Source organism: Mobula hypostoma, chromosome 4, assembly GCF_963921235.1.
Source record: "Mobula hypostoma chromosome 4, sMobHyp1.1, whole genome shotgun sequence".
NCBI classification, from domain to species: domain Eukaryota; kingdom Metazoa; phylum Chordata; class Chondrichthyes; order Myliobatiformes; family Myliobatidae; genus Mobula; species Mobula hypostoma.
Genome location: NC_086100.1, coordinates 127,325,849 through 127,345,688, shown reverse-complemented (window position 1 = coordinate 127,345,688; position 19,840 = coordinate 127,325,849). Strand labels below are relative to the sequence as shown.

The window sequence follows — 19,840 nt, the reverse complement described above, 5'->3', positions numbered from 1 at the left end:
ACTACCACCTACTGTCCTCCATCAGCAGATGAATCCATATTTCTCAATGTTAAACAACACTGAGAGAAGTTCCACAAAGATGAACACATTGTTTTCTAGATAGATGTCCATTATTAATAGTGGTTTGGTAGCAGAGTCACAGACCAGCTGGTCCAAAGGAATATGGCTCCCAGAGTGAACTAGCAGTAGACAGTGAGCAAAGCAACACAAGATAAAATACATACAACTAAGACAGGGATGAACTGTATTTCAATAAAGATGTATCTGGAGAACTATATACAGTATTTACTAAACAGCAAATGCAGAAGACACATTCGGTCAAATATGCAGAGTGCATGATGTACTTCATTCTTCAGAGATACTCACCAGTGCAGAAGCTGGATTTAAATCATTAGATTCAATCCATGTGATATGTTGAATACAGAAAAAAATTATGGAGCCAGAGTATTCAGGTGTAGTGCTGTTGAGTTTTACTCTCAAACAAGCTGTGTCCCCAAGCTTTAGCAGAACAGCTTCATCCTTGGCATTTACCCTACAATGTGATGAATTGCCTCACTGTGTCTTTTTCACAAAAGGTAAATGTTGTCCCTTCAGTCTTGACTCCGACATTAGCAAAATGATGGAAGATGACATCAGCAGTGCTCATCAAGCAGTATTTACCAATAATTTGCTCCTCAAAGCCCAACTTGCATTTAACCCGGACCACTTGGCTCTGAACCTCAGAGCCTAAGTAGAAATACAGACCAAAGGGTTGAATTCCTGACAATTTATACTTGGGATCATTGTAATCAAGCCAGTGTGAACCTGTCCACTGGAAATAACAAGAAATTACTTAAGTGACTGAAGTAGTACCTTACACAAAGAAATAAATTTGTGATTGCCAGTCATCCCAGCCTCAGGGTTTCACTGTGTGAATTCCTTAAGACAGTGTCCTAGAACCAACTATATTCTGTTTCTTCACCAGTGGACTTCCTTCCAACATAAGGTCAGAATTGGGAATGTTCATTTATGATTGCACAACATTCAGGTCCTTTCATATCATGTCAATAAATGTAGTGGACCTTGCATGCATGCAGGAAAATGTAGATAACATTCAGGTGTACACTGATAAGTGGGAAGTAATATTTACAGTATAAAAGTGTGAGACAATGACAGGCTCTGATAGTCAGTGGAATTACCACCACCATGTTCTCCACCATTAACATCTTAGATATTATCACTGACCAGAGACTCACTGGAACAGCTTCATGAATATTGTGGTGACAAGTGTAAGTCAGAGGTGTGCCCTTCAACTATCTACACAAGGAATAAATAAAGGCCATTTAAAATATAAGTACAGCAGCACCCAGAAGAGCCTTTACATTCTGCAAGATGTAGCAGCCTGTTTGATCGGTACCCCATACACCATCCTAATGTACATTCCTCCAATATTGCATATACCAAGTATAAAATGGACTGAGTTATTTGAATAGACTACTCTAACAGCATTCCACAAACTCACAACTTTTATCACAGGCAAAGGTTTCTCTGCAAGTTGCAAGTTATCCTGATCTGGAAATACACAGTGCCTATAAAAAGTATTCACCCTCCCCCCAGGAAGTTTTTATGTTTTATTGTTTTACAACATTCAATCACAGTGGATTTAATTTGTTTTTTGATTCTGATCAACAGAAAAAGACACTTTTGTGTCAAAGTGAAAACAGATCTCTAAAAAGTGATATAAATTAGTTACAAATATAACACAAAATAAATGATTTGCATAAGTATTCATGCCTTCAAGTCAGTACTTAGTAGATGCACCTCTGTGGCAGTTACAGCCTTGAGTCTGTGTGGATAGGTCTCTTATCAGCTTTGCACATCTGGACACTACAATTTTTCCCCATTCTTCTTTACAAAACTACTCAAGTTCTGTCAGATTGCATAGGGATCATGAGTGAACAGCCCTTTTCAAGTCCACCCACAGATTCTTAGTTGGATTGAAGTCTGAACTTTGACTTGGCCACTCCAGGACATTAACTTTGCTGTTTTAAACCATTCCTGTGTAGCTTGGGCTTTATACTTGGGATCATTGTCTTGCTGGAAAACAAATCTTCTCCCAAGTCGCAGTTCTCTTGCAAACTGCATCAGGTTTTCCTCTAGGATTTCCCTGTATTTTCCTGTATTCATTTTGCCCTGTACCTTCACAAGCCTTCCAGGCTCTGTTGCAGTGAAGCATCCCCACAGCATGATGCAGCCACCACTATGCTTCACGGTAGGGATGGTGTGTTTTTGATGATGTGCAGTGTTTGGCTTACGCCAAACCTAGCATTCAGTCTGATGGCCAAAAAGCTCGATTTTGGTTTCATTAGAACATAGAACCTTCTTCCAGTTGACTTCAGAGTTGTCTACATGCCTTCTGGCAAACTCTAGCCGAGATTTCATGTGAGTTTTTTTCAACAGTCGCTTTCTCTTTGCCACTCTCCCATAAAGCTGCGACTGGTGAAGCACCTGGGCAACAACTTTCTCTTCCATCTCCTCTACTGAAGCTCGTAACTCCTCCAGTGTTGTCATAGGTCTCTTGGTGCCCTCCCTCACCAGTCCCCTTCTTGCATGGTCACTCAGTTTTTGAGGACGGCCTGCTCTAGGCAGACTTACAGCTATGCAACTGTATCTCAGTAAACCAAATCCAATTCCAATGCATTTTGTACCCTGAACACTGAGCCAATTTTGGATTCAGTTTGGGTGTTGCTATTACTTTCATGGTCTTTTACTTTTTTGACCACCTTCTATGTAGGATCTCATTAAAGGCCTTGCAAAAATTCATGTAGACTACATCAAATGCCCACTTTGTTACCTTATCTCTTCCAGTTGCCCATACTCGCCTTACTGGCCAGGTTGCAATCCAGTCTGACAGAAACTTCTTTTAACAAAACTACACCAGCTAGCTTTGATTAATATATGTCAACTGTTCCTTAGAAATAATTCCAATGGTTTTCCCACTATTAAAATTAAACTAGTTTCTTAAATACCTTTCTCCATTTTACTACATCATTACTCCAATCAAGAACACTCCTATTTTACCGTTTGTCCTTTTCTAAACCTATGCTAAATGTAATTGAATTATGAATACTTCCATTAATACTGCTTTCTGACAGGCAAGTTCCAATTTCTAAACACAAGTTACACATATCTCCCATAGTGTTCCTCTGTAGGCTTGCTACATACTTGTTCTGAATGCAATTTACAAATTCTGTGTCCGATATATTTTCTACAATGGCTGTTCATACCAGTTAATGTTAAGTTAATTGAAATCCCCACAATTGTTCTAGTGCTCTAGTTCTTCAGCAATTTTCATATATTCCCCCTGCAATTTTCTTAAATGGAATTCTGTATAAAAATTATAGCTACTTAATTTAAATATAACAGTGGTACTTCATTTAGCATGCAGGATGCATCCCCAGAAATAAGAGTACTAATGGAATCAGTGCTAAAGTGGGTCATTATAGCATTACATATAAAGATGCGTAACTGACAACACTGCTGAGCTAGGAACCTTGATTGAATGTCTGGTGACCCCGTTACTGTACTGGGAACCTAGGTGTCAGGAAATTGTCAGTAAGATGTGCGGATTAATGCCGCACCCTTGCTGGAAGAGTGAAATCAGGCATTTATATTAGAGACTGCCGCACCTGCTCCACGTGTTGACAGGCTGCCTGAATCCTACAGTCTACCTCATCACCATTTGTTGACTGTGATGGAGGCCTGTTTTCCTGTACTTTTGTACAGCTGTATGGCTCCACCTAATCGAAAGATCTCTCTATGACAACAAGTGCAAGAGTCTTTGTCAGGACCCTGGCACAGGAGAACAGAATGGCCCACCTCTGGTTCACAGCACATCAGCCTACATGGCTCATTCCATGCAGATGTAAAGTTTAAGGGGTACATACCTGGCTCTAATCAATGGGCACCCCGTACACTAACACTAAGCAGACTACCATTGTATATAAAGTTTTCATAGGGGAGTTTGTCTGTTCACAATGTTCACCACTAGATGTCCCAACTTTTTATTATATATTCTGGTAATATATTTTGTTATGGTAAATGATTAAATGTCCCACTTCATCTTGTTGGAATCACAGTCAGAATGTAGTTGTTTTTCAGTCACTAAATGACCACAATTTGTTCAAAAGATGCTGTTATGTTGACTTCAAAATCTTATCTTTGTATTTTAAAAATTTCCCCATTTCTTTCCTTTTCATTCTTCCTTCTCTATGCAACTACCTCCGGTCCTGTACCTACATTCTCCATCCACCACCTCAATACCACATTTCTCTACATTTGACCTCTGCATTTCAAATTTTTCCTTTTATATCAGTAGAAATTTATAGAAATTGATGGCACTGAGGAAGCCCATTCAGTCAGTAGGGTGAATGCTAGTCAAAAAAGTACAATCTAGCCTTTGAGCTTCCTTCAAGTCTCCACAGGCTTGTGGACAGTGGAGAAGGATAATTTTTTTTTTAAATATGCACATTTTGTTTTATTTCAAATTAGGTACGTATACATTTAAAATGTCTATAACTTCCTTGACAATGCTCAAGTGTGTGGCAAAGAGCATACAAGTATTGTGGTAATGTGGATGACAATACAAAACAAACAATATTTCCAGAAATAAGAATTCAAATCTGATCATGACAGCTGAGGAATTTACATACAAGTAATGAAATTCAAGTAGAATAAAAATGTAATATCAGCAATGGTTTCCTTGAAACTAAAAGATTGCCTTAAAAATTCATCTGGTATATTACTGTCCTTCAGGAAAGGAAATATACCACCTTTGCCCGGCTTGTTGTAAATGTAACTCCAGACCGGTTTACTCTTAACAGTTGCCTGAAATAATAACATTTATTTTGAACATAAGTATGGGTAAGGCAGATTAAGAGTGCTAGTGAGATCACACCTGGACCACTGTGTCCAGTTTTGATCCCCAAATTTATGGAATAATATCGTTGATGGTAAGAGAAGTTTGCTAGTGTGAATGGCTGACATATGGGGGGAAAGGTTGAACAGGTTGGGTGTTCATTGCATTTTGAAAGATTAAGAGGTAGCCGATTTTGAAGCATATTGCAGCAGTGGATGCTAAAAGGATCCCCATATGACTATTTAGAATAAGGGGAATTCTATTTAAGACAATGATGAGAATTGTCATGAATTGTTGGTATCCTAAGAGGTGGAATGATTGGATATATTCAAGGTGTAGATTTTCGTGGTCTAAAGGTGTAAAGAAGCTACATTGGACCTTTACCACTTTGCCTGTCACTTAAACCGGTGCACTGATAATGCCATAGCCTCAGCCCTACATTCTGTCCTGTCCCACCTAAAAAAATGATGCCTCATATGCCAGGATGTTGTTCATCGACTTCAGCTTGGCGTTTAACATCATCCCACAGAGGCTGGTGGGTAAGCTGTCCTACTGGGACTCAACACCCCTCTCTGCAACTGGATCTTGGACTTCTTAATGGAAAGACCCCAGTCAGTTCGAGTTGGCAGCAACATCTCAGGTTCCATCATGCTGAGCATTGGTGCCCTCCAGGGTTGTGTGCTCAGCCCACTGCTGTTCACGCTGCGGACTGTCGACTGCACTGGCACATTCAGTTCAAATCACATAATCAAGCTGGCTGATGATACAACAATGATGAGTTGGTATACAGAGAGGAATTTGAAGATAAACTGAGTCTCAGCACAGACAAGGCAAAAGAGGTGATTGTGGACTTCATGAAGGCAGAGGTTGATCACTCTCCATTGCACATCAATGGCTCTGTTGGGGAATCAGTGAAGAGCACAAGGTTCCTTGGTGTGTAATGAACAACCTAAACTGGACCCACAGTACTTCACTAGTCAAGAAGTACTGGTTGCATCATTGTGTGATATAGAGGCTGCAAGTCTTCAGACCGCAAGACCTTTCAGAAAATACTTAAAACAGTGAAGAGGATCACCAGGGCCTCCTTCCCCTCCTCTCCCCCCCCCCCCCCAATTTGTGACACTTACCTGGAGCTGCAGAAGGGCCCAAAGTATTGTTGTTGAGGATCCCTACCACCCATCCCACAATTGTTTTGACTCTCCATCATCAGGAAGGAGGTACAGAAGCATCAGGACAAGGACTACCAGGCTGGGTAACAGCATTTTCCCCCAGGCTGTGAGACTAATAAATACCCAAGGTCTCGTCAATAGGTGTTAGTGAGTTGTTTACTGTTTACCTGTGCTGCATGCATTTTCAGTTATATTTTATTAACTTATTTATGGTTGTATTTTGGTTTATGTGCTATGTGTCTTCTATGTTTTGTGGGTGCACTATGGTTTGGAGAAACATTATACAGTCAGATGACAATAAAACATAGAAACATAAAAACCTCTAGCACAATACAGACCCTTTGGCCCACAATGCTGTGCCAAACATGTACTTACTTTAGAAATGACCTAGGGTTACCCATAGCCCTCTATTTTTCTAACCTCCATGTACCTATCAAGGAGTTTCTTAAAAGACCCTATCATATCCACCTCCACCATCCATGCAGTCACCACTCTCTGCGTAAAAAAACTTACCCCTGACATCTCCTCTGTATCTTCATCCAAGCACCTTAAAACTGTGCCTTTCGTGTTAGCCCTGGGAAGAAGCCTCTGACTATCCACACGATCAACACCTCTATCAGGTCACCTCTCATCCTCCGTCGTTCAAGGAGAAAAGGCCAAGTTCACTCAACCTATTCTCATAGGGCATGTTACCCAATCCAGGGAACATCCTTGTAAATCTCCTCTGCACCATTTCTATAGTTTCCACATCCTTTCTGTAGTGAGGTGACCAGAACCAAGCACAATACTCCAAGTGAGGTCTGACAAGAGTCCTATATAGCTGCAACATTACCTCTCGACTCCTAAACTTAATTCCACAGTTGATGAAGGCCAATGCACCATATGCCTTCTTAACCACAGAGTCAACCTGCGCAGCAGCTTTCAGTGTCCTATGGACTCGGACCCCAAGATCCCTCTGATCCTCCACACTGCCAAGAGTCTTACCATTAATACTATATTCTGCCATCATATATGACCTATCAAAATGAACCACCTCACACTTATCTGGGTTGAACTCCATCTGCCACTTCTCACCCCAGTTTTGCATCCTATCGATGTCCCGCTGTAACCTCTGACAGCCCTCCACACTATCCACAACACCCCCAACCTTTGTGTCATCAGCAAATTTACTAATCCATACACTCCACTTCCTCATCCAGGTCATTTATATAAATCACAAAGAGAAGGGGTCCCAGAACAGATCCCTCAGGCACACACTGGTCACCAACCTCCATGCAGAATATGACCCGTCTTTGCCTTCTGTGAGCAAGCCAATTCTGGATCCACAAAGCAAGGTCCCCTTGGATCCCATGCCTCCTTACTTTCTCAATAAGCCTTGCAAGGGGTACCTTATCAAATGCCTTGCTGAAATCCATATACACTACATCTACTGCTCAACCTTCATCAATGTGTGTAGTCACATCCTCAAAAAATTCAATCATGACATGCCTTTGACAAAGCCATGCTGACTAATCCTAATCATATTATGCCTCTCCAAATGTTCATAAATCCTGTCTCTCAGGATCTTTTCCATCAACTTACCAACCACTGAAGTAAGACTCACTGGTGTATAATTTCCTGGGCTATCTCTAATCCCTTTCTTGAATAGGGGAACAACATCTGTAACCCTTCAATCCTCTGGAACCTCTCCCATCCCCACTGATGATACAAAGATCATTGCCAGATGCTGAGCAATCTCCTCCCTCACCTCCCACGGTAGCCTGGGGTACATTTCATCTGGTCCTGGAGATTTATCCAACTTGATGTTTTCCAAAAGCTTCAGCACATCCTCTTTCTTCATGTCTATATGCTCAAGCTTTTCAATCCATTGTAAGTCATCCCTACAATTGCCAAGATCCTTTTCCGTAGTGAATACTGAAGCAAAGTATTCACTAAGTGTCTCTGCTATTTCCTCCGGTTCCGTACACACTTTTCCACTGTCACACTTGATTGGTCCAATTCTGTCATGTCTTATCCTCTTGCTCTTCACATATTTGTAGAATGCCTTGGAGTTTTCCTTAATCCTGCTCGCCAAGGCTTTCTCATGGCCCCTTCTGGCTCTCCTAATTTCATTCTTAAGCTCCTTCCTGCTAGCCTTACAGTCTTCTAGATCTCTATCATTACCTAGTTTTTTGAACCTTTCGTAAGCTTTTCTTTTCTTCTTGACAAGATTTTCAACAGCCTTTGTACACCATGGTTCCTGTACCCTACCATCCTTTCCCTGTCTCATTGAAACATACCTATGCAGAACGCCACACAAATATCCCCTGAACATTTGCCACATTTCTTCGGTACATTTCCCTGAGAACATCTGTTCCCAATTAATGCTTCCAAGTTCCTGTGTGAGGAACTCAGCAGGTCGGGCAGCATCCATGGAAACGATCAGTCAACGTTTCGGGCTGGAACCCTTCGTCAGGACTGAAGAGGGAAGGTGCAGAGACCCTATAAAGAAGGTGGGGGGAGGGTGGGAAGGAGAAGACTGGTAGGTTCCAGGTGAAAAACCAGTAAGGGGAAAGATAAAGGGGTGGGGGAGGGGAAGCAAGGAGGTGATAGGCAGGAAAGGTGAAAAAGGAATAGGGGAAAACACAATGGGTAGTAGAAGGAGACTACCATCTAGGTAGTCTCCAGCCCCTTGGTATGAACATTAAATTCTCCAACTTCCGGTAATTCCCTCCCCCTCCCTATTTCACTCTGCCCCCTCCTCCAGCTGCCTACTACCTCCCTCATGGTTCTGCCTCCTTCTACTACCCATTGTTTTCCCCTATTCCTTCTTCACCTTTCTTGCCTATCACCTCCCTGCTTCCCCTCCCCCACCCCTTTATCTTTCCCCTTACTGGTTTTTCAGCTGGAACCTACCAGCCTTCTCCTTCCCACCCTCCCCTCACCTTCTTTATAGGGCCTCTGCCCCTTCCCTCTTCAGTTCTGATGAAGGGTTCCGGCCCGAAATGTTGACTGATCGTTTCCATGGATGCTGCCTGACCTGCTGAGTTCCTCCAGCGTATTGTGAGTGTTGCTTTGACCCCAGCATCTGCAGAGTATTTTGTGTTTAAGTTCCTGCATGATAGCTTCATATTTCCCCTTACTCCAATTAAACACTTCCCTAAATTGTCGGTTCCTATCCCTCCCCACTGCAATGGTAAAGGAGATAGAATTGTGATCACTATCTCCAAAACGCTGTTCCACTGAGACCTGACACCTGACCAGGTTCATTTCCCAATGCCAGATAAAGTACAGCCTCTCCTCTTGTAGGCTTATCTACATATTGTGTCAAGAAACCTTCTTGGATGCACCTAACAAACTCCACCAGATCTAAACCCCTCGTTCTAGGGACATGCCAATCAATATTTGGAAAATTAAAATCTCCCACCACGACAACCCTGTTATTATAATCTGTCTCCCTATCTGCTCCTCGGTGTCCCTGTTACTATTGGGGGGGGGGGGTCTATAAATAAACTTGAACTTGAAGAATGGGAAAGTGGTGTGAGGTCATCATTGGATCAGCCATATCTTGTGGAATGGCAAAGTGGGCTTAGGGGGTAGATTTGCCTACTTCCGCCACTGTTTCTTATGTTCTTAAAGGACAACATCATCATTGTGCATTATAGGTCAAGTTTTCTGTTCAGACTAAGATGGTATCTAAAGCAATCCTGTGTTAATTGTTAACATTTTCTTAAATGGATTAGAAAATGAAGTAGTGTACATTTGATTGGCACTTTAAAAGGGCTTACACAGGGCTGTTTACCAGAGGAATGCAGGGTCAAATTGGATGTGAAATTGATTTTGAACTGTTAAAGTTCAAGTAGACACCTGTTTTATAAAGGTTTCTATCTGGTTGTGAAAATTTCAGTTTCATCTCAACTTTGACGCAGTTGATCAGGAATTACAAACCAGAAGGTTAATATCCAAGGGTTATAGATGCTTCAAAGGACCATCGTGACCCCTGCATGCTTGGCATTCCACTCAGTTCTGTAAAGGTTGGGAGTTACCTCTCAGAGGTTCCAAGAGCGCACTTGAAACAAAACTAACTCGAAGTAGGTGGCCGACCTCTGCCAGTTCAGTTCCGATTGCTATGGCAATGGAAGATCATCGGCAGATGGAAAACCCTGAGTTTTGGCCCACATACCCACCTGCATTATGTTTGTTATGAAGAAAGGCAGGTGGAATTATTTAAACACACTGAAGGACGAGAGGGTGGGTGGCCGACATGCAGACTTAATTTATTCGGATACCGACCTATAAACCGTAAATAACGGTGGGGGGGGCTTTTTTTTTAAAAAAAACACGAATCATTGAACACCGGAGATAAAATCCACAAACCTATCAGTAATTCCACACATTCCACGTGTCCGCAGAATGCAAATTGGAGGGGGGGGGCAGGGAAATGAATTGAATTTAATCATGTGAAACCGGCTGCGTTTCTCCTTCCGTTTCACTCCCCCTCAGCTTCCAGGCTCCCTGGGGCTTTGTTCATCTAATTGACGTGCAGCTCACATTGTTGGTAGCTGGACTGTGCCACTTCTTTCTTACAAGGCGGGGGGGGTGGAACACAGTGCAGTTCAATCCATCTGCTAGACGCAGAAGAATCTGTTCATTGGACAGCAGCTTCCCCAAGGCGGCTTCCCTGTATCAGTTCACTTTTTTTTTCCCCCGTTGCCCCCAAATACATCGTATCGTTTGAGAATTGTCTTGTCGGCGAACTGCATAGACTTTGGAGACGGCGGTTTTCTCAGTTGTAGTATAAGCTCGCCCATTCTTTGACGTGCCTGAGCATGTCCATGTTGGGGACATCGCACCATCTACCTGAAGGAGCACTGTATCCGCAATTATCAGCCGATCTCGCAGGCATCTGAACCAACAGTAACGATGGGTTTCTACGGCACTTTAAAAATGATCTTTTTTAAAGTAAGTCAACGTGATTACATATTGTAGAAAGTGCAGCAATTAAGCGTCACCAGAGTATTGCTATATTAATCTGTTCTGTGAAATCACTGGCAATAACCTATCGGTACAAAATAAATGCCAGTTGACTGAAGTAAGCATCTGTCCTTCACTTTTTTAATAATATGAAGTCTCTGAAAATAATTTTCATAAACTGTGGACATTGTCGTCTAGAAATCACTAAAATCTTGCTACCTGTTACCCAACAACTGCGGATAATCCTTTTTTTTAAGTAAACGGTGGTTAGAGTATTCGTATTTCAATCCTGCAAACGAGTTGAATTGATTTTAGGATTTTATGATATCAACATTCAAGGTCTTCCTCCTTCCTACCTCCACACCCCCTCCCCAAAATAGAGAATGTTATGCCATAGCGGCATAATTTTCGTAAATGTAACATTGAAGGTTTATGAAATGGTTTGTTGTCGAGATGCAGCTTAATTTTCTATGCCTTTCATTTATGCTTAGATAGTTGATCGCCCTATGACTTTACAGCAGCTCATTAAAAAACTGTCGCAGCTTTGCAAATAACTGCAAATATGCACGTCATTGGTAGAAAGGTGGCGAAGTCGCAGTGACAATTCCCTTTCTAGGGAATGTAGATCATGATTTGTTTGTTTTATGTAAGACAAGCAATAAACTGCCAATTAGATGTTCTGAACATGAAGAATTTATGGATTAGATTTGTCCTATACAACGTTAGATCTTGTGCTGCACTATGCTGGAAGAAATGGCAAGCATGAATAAGCTGTTAAAAATCTCAGATGGTTTCACGTTAGAGTTTTGAATCACCAACTCTTTATATTGCAGTCTTTTTCACTCCTTTAGGTTGGAGCATCATGTATACCAATGTAATTAAATGCTTAAACCCCTCTACCATAATAGTAATATCCTTTGTACGAGTTAAAGCTGGTATGTTACTGCTCATGTTAAAAAATGATAAATTCCTATGTCTTGGAATAAAATAAACAGACTGACCTGGCAATTTATTTGTCATAAAAATGCATTTTAGTGGTTAGCCACCTTTTTTAGCTGAGTGAATGACTCATTCCTTTGCTGTAAATTTTACACACTGTGCTGTCTTCATGCAGCACAGTTTGTATCTGAGGTCAGGCGTAAACATGCAATGACTGAATAATCTGATTTTAAATACAATCCTATGATTAATTTTTAAATATTTCTTAAAGGTTGCTAGTCTGTTTTGTAATAATTTAAGAATAATTTGACTAATTCAGTAAATTAATTTTTATAAGGCCAAAGATCCATACAGTAAATTTAACCCATGTTAAATACAGTGAAGCATTTAATAAACTGCTGTTCCTGGTACCTATTGACAAGGATTCCTCCTGCCGTTTTGAATAGTTTGATTAAAAAAGAATTATTCTTTAGTAGATTATAAAAGCTTTATGTGCCTTAGAACAATTTTTTTCCACTGTTCCATGTTAGACATGAAAATTTTCCCTGAACAAAAAGCAATTGCATATTTAAAACTGACACTTTTTTTTGCAGTTCCATTAGTTATTTTTTAAAAACCCAAGAAACTCAAGCAAAGCTAAGTCATCTTATGGTTTGCGAAATACCAGTGTAAAATATTTATTTCATCCATTTAGTAAAACTTTGTCATTTATGTAATAGGTACAAATATACTTCAAAATGTTGTAACATTAAAGAAATTAACAAAAGCCGAAAGCATTACATTAAAAAGCATCAGATATTTTAACATTGATAAACATTTGAAACCCTTTTCATGGATTCAGTATTAAGAATAATGAGATAACTGACCAGTACTTAACCATGTTGAAAATTATCTAAATATTATGTATTTAATATTTGTGAAAATGGGCAAAATAAACCTGGTTTCTTTATTGCTCTGACTACTTATGAATGGTAATAGTTGGCTCAAATTATTTTTTTTAATAGTTTTCATTGTTTTTAAAATGTCTCTTTTCCTGTTTTAGATGAAGAGAAAATTGGACCCTGGCCCCGAGGTCCGATCTTTCTCTTCAGGGAAGAAACCTTGCAAAGGCTCGGACTACAAAAGGTACCTTAGTTGTCTTTGCTATCTTGAGTTACAAGCAGAATTTATATGCTGCACCAATCAATGTATTCTATTTACAGAAATAACTGGTCTCAGTTAATAGTGATAGATGGGAGTTTTAGAAAAGAGCTTGTGTAGTAAGTGCACAACCTGAATGTGTGTTAGTGTATTATTCCTTCACTCTTGCATGCTGTCTAGGTTCCTTGTTGCCATATAAAGAGAGGATGTGATGAGGCAGATTCTTGGCATTAAATCCAAAGCATGAAAATTGGACTAATTTTTGCCTAATTATAAACTGGCAGTATAGGGCCACAGGGTAGAAATAGTCACATCTATTAACAAACAACTACTACTGACATGGCAACAAATTCTATCCCGTAGACCTTGCCTGGCAGGAGATAGTTTCCATCATTTGATTTTCTCAGACCCATAGAAACGTTTTAATTATTGGCAAAAGAAATCACTTGTTAATGTGTTAACATTTTAACCTGTCATGTTCTCAGCTGTCAAGCTCATAAGGGTGCTTAACTGTAAAGCATTGATTAAACAATATACAGTATATATGCAGCACAAAATGGATGAGTAGAATCTGTGAATTAGATCCTTTTTACTTTTGTAATCTTAATTTTTAAATAGCAGTTAAATAGAATAGGGGTTTTCAAGAATATTTTGGGTTTTTGTGCAATTGCTGACAGGATTCTTGTACTATGACAACACGGTGACAAATTTCTGTGATCATAAGCTCAGCCGTTGCTGCTTCATGATAAAATTTTAGATTAATTATAATGTAATTATGAAATCTTTGAGATTTAGCTTAAAATTGATAAAACAGCTTGGTAACATTTCTATGTTAGTAACTTCCTTTTGCTTCAATGTTTAATTATAATGAGTTTCAGTACAAAGGATATGTTGCAATTATCATCTGAAAACAATAAACATTAGGCTTATTTAAATTAGTTCTGACTCAAGGAAGCAATATTAACTACTGGAGGTACTTCAGAAGAATAGGTACTTAACACCCATTGAATGGGCTGGTATGTTCTTACGGTGCTTTGCAGCATGTACTTCAAATTGATGCTGCTGGTAATATGAACACTCAGTTTGATTATGTTTGCTTCCACAAGCAATGATCTGATTTTCAGATTTTGTACTTTATAAACAAGGCTGCTTATTTGGTTTCTCCTCCACTGTCATCCCTACTCCACTCAGAAGCATTTTTGTCATGGGCAACACAAACAGGTAACTAAACTGAGTGAAGCCGTGACCAGTTGAGCTCTGAATAGGTGTAGCAAGCAGAACAAGATATTTTATATTCATATTTATCTTAAACACTGAGATTAAAACACATTAGCGATTTAGTTCGAATTTATATTCCAGCATTCCTGGGTGCACTTTTTTTAATCCATTATACAACTCAATCTGACCAGCATTTTTAGTATTCTAGTTTGCCTGAGTAATGCAGCTGAGTGAGATGTGATCAAGCCACAATACTTAATAATCTAGTCTTGCATGCATAAACGAGATTAGATTATGAAGTCATGTTTTCAATAGTGCCATGCTTTGCAAAACACTTCATGCTGTGAGCCCCAGTATGTTCTAAATAAACCAGTTCTTTCATTCTCATCTAATGAGCAGATTAACTGTTAATTTTTTTTGGGTGGGGAGAATCTTGCTGTGTGCAAATTGACCATCATACCTGCCTGCATACCAATAATGCCAGCATTTCAAATTAAATTTACTGGCATTAGAGAGCTATGTGACATCTTGGGGAAATGAAATGAAGTACATAAATCATTACTTCTCCCCCTTCCTTCGATCTTGTTTTTCTGCATTTGTTTTGAGTTGAAGTGGCCACAAATAAAAGGATTCTTTCCTGTTAGGTACTAATGGTATTCCTGAACTTGTTCTCATAAAAGCTCAAGCTAATTCTTTTTGAACTTCAGTTTATCAGTGATTCATAAACATGAGTGCATCCATACTGTTTCTCATATAACATCTCAAACTAAGTGTAATTCCAGCATCCTGGTCCATAGGTCCTTTAGTTGTAAAATTTTCAGATCCCTTCCTTACTCATATAAATTCAATTCATTGAAGCATCTGGGTTTTTTAAATATTTTAACATTACAAGTACTATATAACTGTTTACTTTTGTCTGCTTTAGCAATATGAATATCACCCTGGGTGAACAGGATGTGTTATGTGAAGTAGTGACACATTTTTCTGTTTTTAACCTAAGATTGCTTTAATGATCTACTTTTGCTAGCAGCACCACTGGGCTGGTTCCATGTTCAGCAACACCTACCACTTTTGGTGACCTGAGAGCAGCAAATGGGCAAGGGCAACAGAGACGCCGGATCACATCCATTCAGCCCCCTCCAGAACTCCAGGATTGGCTGAAAACTTTTCAGGTCTGTATGTGCTGATGTACCAGTGTGATATTCTTCGCGAAGAAATGTTGAAATCAAAACAAAAATTGTTGCTTACATAAAAGGCTGCTAAGTAAAATTGAGACCTGTGGCAGCATGGATAAATAATTATCTTGGACTGCGTGTTTCAGACTGGAGGATGCTCTGTATTGTAATCACTTGGGCTTAGTCCTTGATCACTTTTTTTTTGATGTGTATTAATGACTTGATATAAATGTGCAACATAGGATTTCAAATTTATAGACCCAGCAAACTTAAATATATGGTAATTGATGAGGTAATAGACTTTAAAAGCACATAGGCTGTTTGAATGAACAGAAATAGTAGATAAAGATAATTACAAAGAAGTGTGAAGTTGTACATTTTAGCTGGGGAGAAAATGAGCCATTGAACTAAGTAGCACAGATTTAAAGGTATTGTAGGAATAGAAGAGACCAAAGTGCAAGATGTGTTGAGAGAATTTTTACTAATGCTAAAGGATCTGAGGCATTTTATTTAGAGAATTTTGTACCAACCAGGAAGGTATTGTTCCAGTCCATAGTAAAGCACTGGTTAGTAGAATTTTGTATCTGGTTCTGGTCACCAGGTTTTAGGAAAACATGAAGATTATACGAAAGGTACAAAAGAAATTTAATAAATTTACTATGGGAGGTGAATTTATCTACTTTAGACCTTGTGCTATTCTACTTAAAGAAGGTTGGGAATAAGTTTGATAAAAGTTATAAAGGGTATAGACAGGGCTAAGAAGGTGCTATTCTTATTGATGGTTCAAGATCCAGGGGAGACAAATTCAGGGTGATGTGGGTAGTTTGTTTACTTGGGGAATGGCTATGAGTGGAAACCAAGTCATTTGGGGTTTTAAAAGAGAATTAGATTGACTTTTAAGTAAAAATAACTTTGTGAGTAGAATGGAAGAGCAGAATGGGACTGAGTAGCTTGCTCTACAAGAAGCCAGCAGGGATTTGATGGACTGGCTTGATGTACTGCTATGACTGTATTCATCCTTTTATGTAGCATATATACAGTGGGTCTGTTCCTGTTCTGTTGTGTTCTATGTTCATATGTTGTGCTATCAGATGTTGGAGGAACAAATATTTCCCTCAAGTAAATCATTTCTTATAAATAGTCATTTCATACTGGATTTGTGACTATTTTTTGAATAGAGGGAGGTTTATTTGCACTTTTTGTTTGTATCTTCTGTAAAATATTAGAGATAAACCAGTGTGACTATATCTAAGAGGATTCAGTATATTTATAGTTTTCACTTCCCTCCGTTAATATAACTTTTCTTTCTAATGAGTAGCATATATGTAGATCTCAGTAACTTCGTCACATTCAAATTACATCTATGGAAATAGTTCAACTATGTATGCCATTTGTGGGCAGCAGTCCATGACATTATATGAAATTTGCTTTAGCTTTATTCTTTAGCTCAAGACTTAATTTCCATACAAAAATACACTGCAACTATTTGAAATGTGGGTGGGACTGAGAGTGTAAGATTATATTTTGACAGTGCATCAGTCCACTAAGCATGTATTACTGATGGGGCTTAAGTCCCATCAGTGCAAATGAGAAGCTCATTGCAGGAAAAAAACTTGATACCGAAAGATAAAATGGTGGTGTTGTCCAAGGTTTTATCCTTAGCCACCCTCCTGTTTCTCATTTGCCTACAGTCCTTCGTCCAGTTTTTTACATCTACATTAACAGTACTCAGTGCTCTTCCCCCCCCCCCCACTTCTTTCAACTTCCTCTGCTTTCTTTTACTTGTTTAAAAAATGCAGATGTCTGAAATGAGAGTAGACAATACTGAGGAAAACTCAGCAGGTCAGGCAGCATCAATGGAAAGAGAAACTGTTAAAGTTGAGTTTGCACCCATCACAGAACAGGGATCAAATTAGATGCAGATTAGTTTTCAGTAGGGGAGAAGCTGGGAAAGTAATATGGAACAAGAAGTGCATCTGTGATAAGAGGAGTAGAAATGTTTAACATTGGCTTTTACCAGCATATTAAGCTTGATAATATAGCTGGAACTGCCTGGCAGGCTAGACTGTTATATCAGCTAACATGTGAAAAGCACAGAAGTATGGATAGAACAAAAGGAACTTCTCTAATAAATAAAGGTCAAGTTGCCATTGAAATCAGATAAACTGTCTTTGTAACATATTTCTGATGTAGTTCTGACATACAGGCCTATTCCTGGCAGGATAGTCTATGCGTAGAAGAGAAAAAAGAATGACTGGAAGAAATGATTCTAATGTAGACAGGGTGGAAGAGAATGTTACTAAAGTTAGCAGATTTGATATAAGTCTTGCACACGCAGGAAATAGTGTTATTCTTCGAGTTTGTTTTTGTAACAATATTTGATAACCATAAATCTCCTTCATCTAAATAATGCAAACATAAAAGCTACAGTCTTTAATCCCCACTATATATTGTGTTCTCTGAAGATTAACTCTATCCCTTTCCCCGATAGCTTTCAAAGGCTGAATCAGACAGTTGGTATTTGATCTCAGTGAGATTTGGACTGCATGCCATGCTTTCACTAGGACTACTTATTTATACCTTTATAACATTCCAACTCCACCCTTTCTTAGCTCCTGATTATGCATTACTTAAATTTTAAAATTCCCTTGTTTTCAACTGTTTTCTATGACCCATATCCATCCTGTTCTCTACAATATTCACCAGTCCTACAATCTTCAGGATTTCTGCATATTCTACACCTAGGTCCCTGATTTTCTTTATCGTGGCTTTGCTGTCCTCTGCCAAGACCTTAAGCTTCACAATTCCCTGATTAAACTTAAGCATCTCTCTCTCTCCCATTTTTCTCTGAGGTGGCTCCTGAAAACCTTATTAGTTGAGTGAGCTGTCTAGCTTAGGCAAAATTGGGGCAGGGTTGGGGGAGTATTAAACTTTAATCTACAATTAAAGTGTAAAACATATTAATCAGATGGGTGATTTAGAATGATTATTGTATTGGCCTTATTATCCAAGAAAGGCAACAGCAATAATATTTTGTTCAAATAGATCAAGAAGAGTTTTGAAATTCCTTTCGGGTTTGTAAGTAAGGCAGCTGAATGGATATGTAGAAGAGCTTGTTATCAGCTTGGGTGAGGAAAAAGGCCTTTTATTGTTTCATTAAAGAGTAGTAATGATGGTTGCAAAACAGCCATCCACTGTCAATTGTATAGCTATGAAGAGGGCAAATTACTTTTGGAAATTGAATGAGGATGTTGAGTTTTAAAAAAAAAGGGATAAAAGAAGTCTCATAAGAACTTTAACTTAAGGAGGCAATGAATTGACACAGGAAAGGATGAGACTTTAGGGAGAGATCAAGAGTAAAATGAACAGGGAAGTTACCATTATATCAACCTCATTGTTGGTATTCATATTACAAAATAAAATTAGAGTTAGTTGTGAATAGGATAACAAACAGGAATTTAAGGCACTGAACAGTGTTCTTGCCAATTGATTTTTAGCATTTTCTGTGGCTTTAGCTGAGGCATATGAAGCAAATTGATAATTGGTAGAGTCATACCACATTTGGTCAAGAATGTCCAGATCAAATGTATGCTAGGTCCATGCTAACTTAAATTCATGTAACAGTTGTTCCTATTCAGCAGAACCTATTCATCCAAGTATGAAGAGGAAAAAGGGGCCAGAAAAGAGTGTTGTGTATGGTGCAAGCAGGATAGAGAAATTGTCTGAAATTTTAATGTGTAGTGGAGGTGTGACTATTGGATATCGAGGAAAATATAGAAGCTAACTACAGCAGTTTGATTATTGCTGGAAGAAAATGTATGTTGTTGCAAACACCTGAAACCTGAGACGGTTTGTAGTGACTAAGTTTGGCAATGCTCTACATCCATACAGAGTAAATTACTGTACCATCAACTTCACATTTTCTGCCTACCCTAGTAAACTTCCTTCCTTGCTTGTAAAGAATCTGCATATGCCATTAAAAATATTCAAAGATTCCACTTCCACCACCTACAGAATAAATTTTGTCACATTGCTTCCTTGGGTGTGCATATCTCCTTTGTCAACATCTCCACAACTCCCTCCGAATCATGTATTTGGTGATATTACCAGAATAGTCATGTTGAACCAACAGTCTTATTTGAGGGTTGTAAGTAGAAAATGTTACAAATTCTCTAGGTTTGAGAAGCATATAAAAAGGGAGATTCTGGTGTGAAGTTAGCACACAAAAGTTGTGACATAAAATAACTCTTAGTTTGACTCGATATTAAAGCAAAAGTAAAACTGAGGCAAGATAAAATGTAAAACCGAGAGGAAAGGTGAAATATAAAACCAAAAGCAACAGAAGTGGC

The 19,840-nt window shown here is 39.0% G+C and overlaps 1 protein-coding gene across 11 annotated transcripts in view; it reads left to right on the top strand.

Moving 5' to 3' along the window:
• Positions 1-19,840, top strand: part of fbxw7 (F-box and WD repeat domain containing 7) — a 355,529-nt gene that overhangs the window by 309,773 nt on the left and 25,916 nt on the right. For 5 of the 11 annotated variants that reach the window (XM_063046483.1, XM_063046482.1, XM_063046479.1 and 2 more), the window contains 2 exons: positions 13,001-13,083; positions 15,344-15,488. In XM_063046483.1, the coding sequence (XP_062902553.1) occupies positions 13,001-13,083; positions 15,344-15,488 (228 nt within the window). Of the gene's footprint in view, positions 1-10,680; positions 11,008-13,000; positions 13,084-15,343; positions 15,489-19,840 lie in introns of those variants that run through there. The other 6 variants (XM_063046480.1, XM_063046481.1, XM_063046485.1 and 3 more) reach the window with 3 other exon arrangements.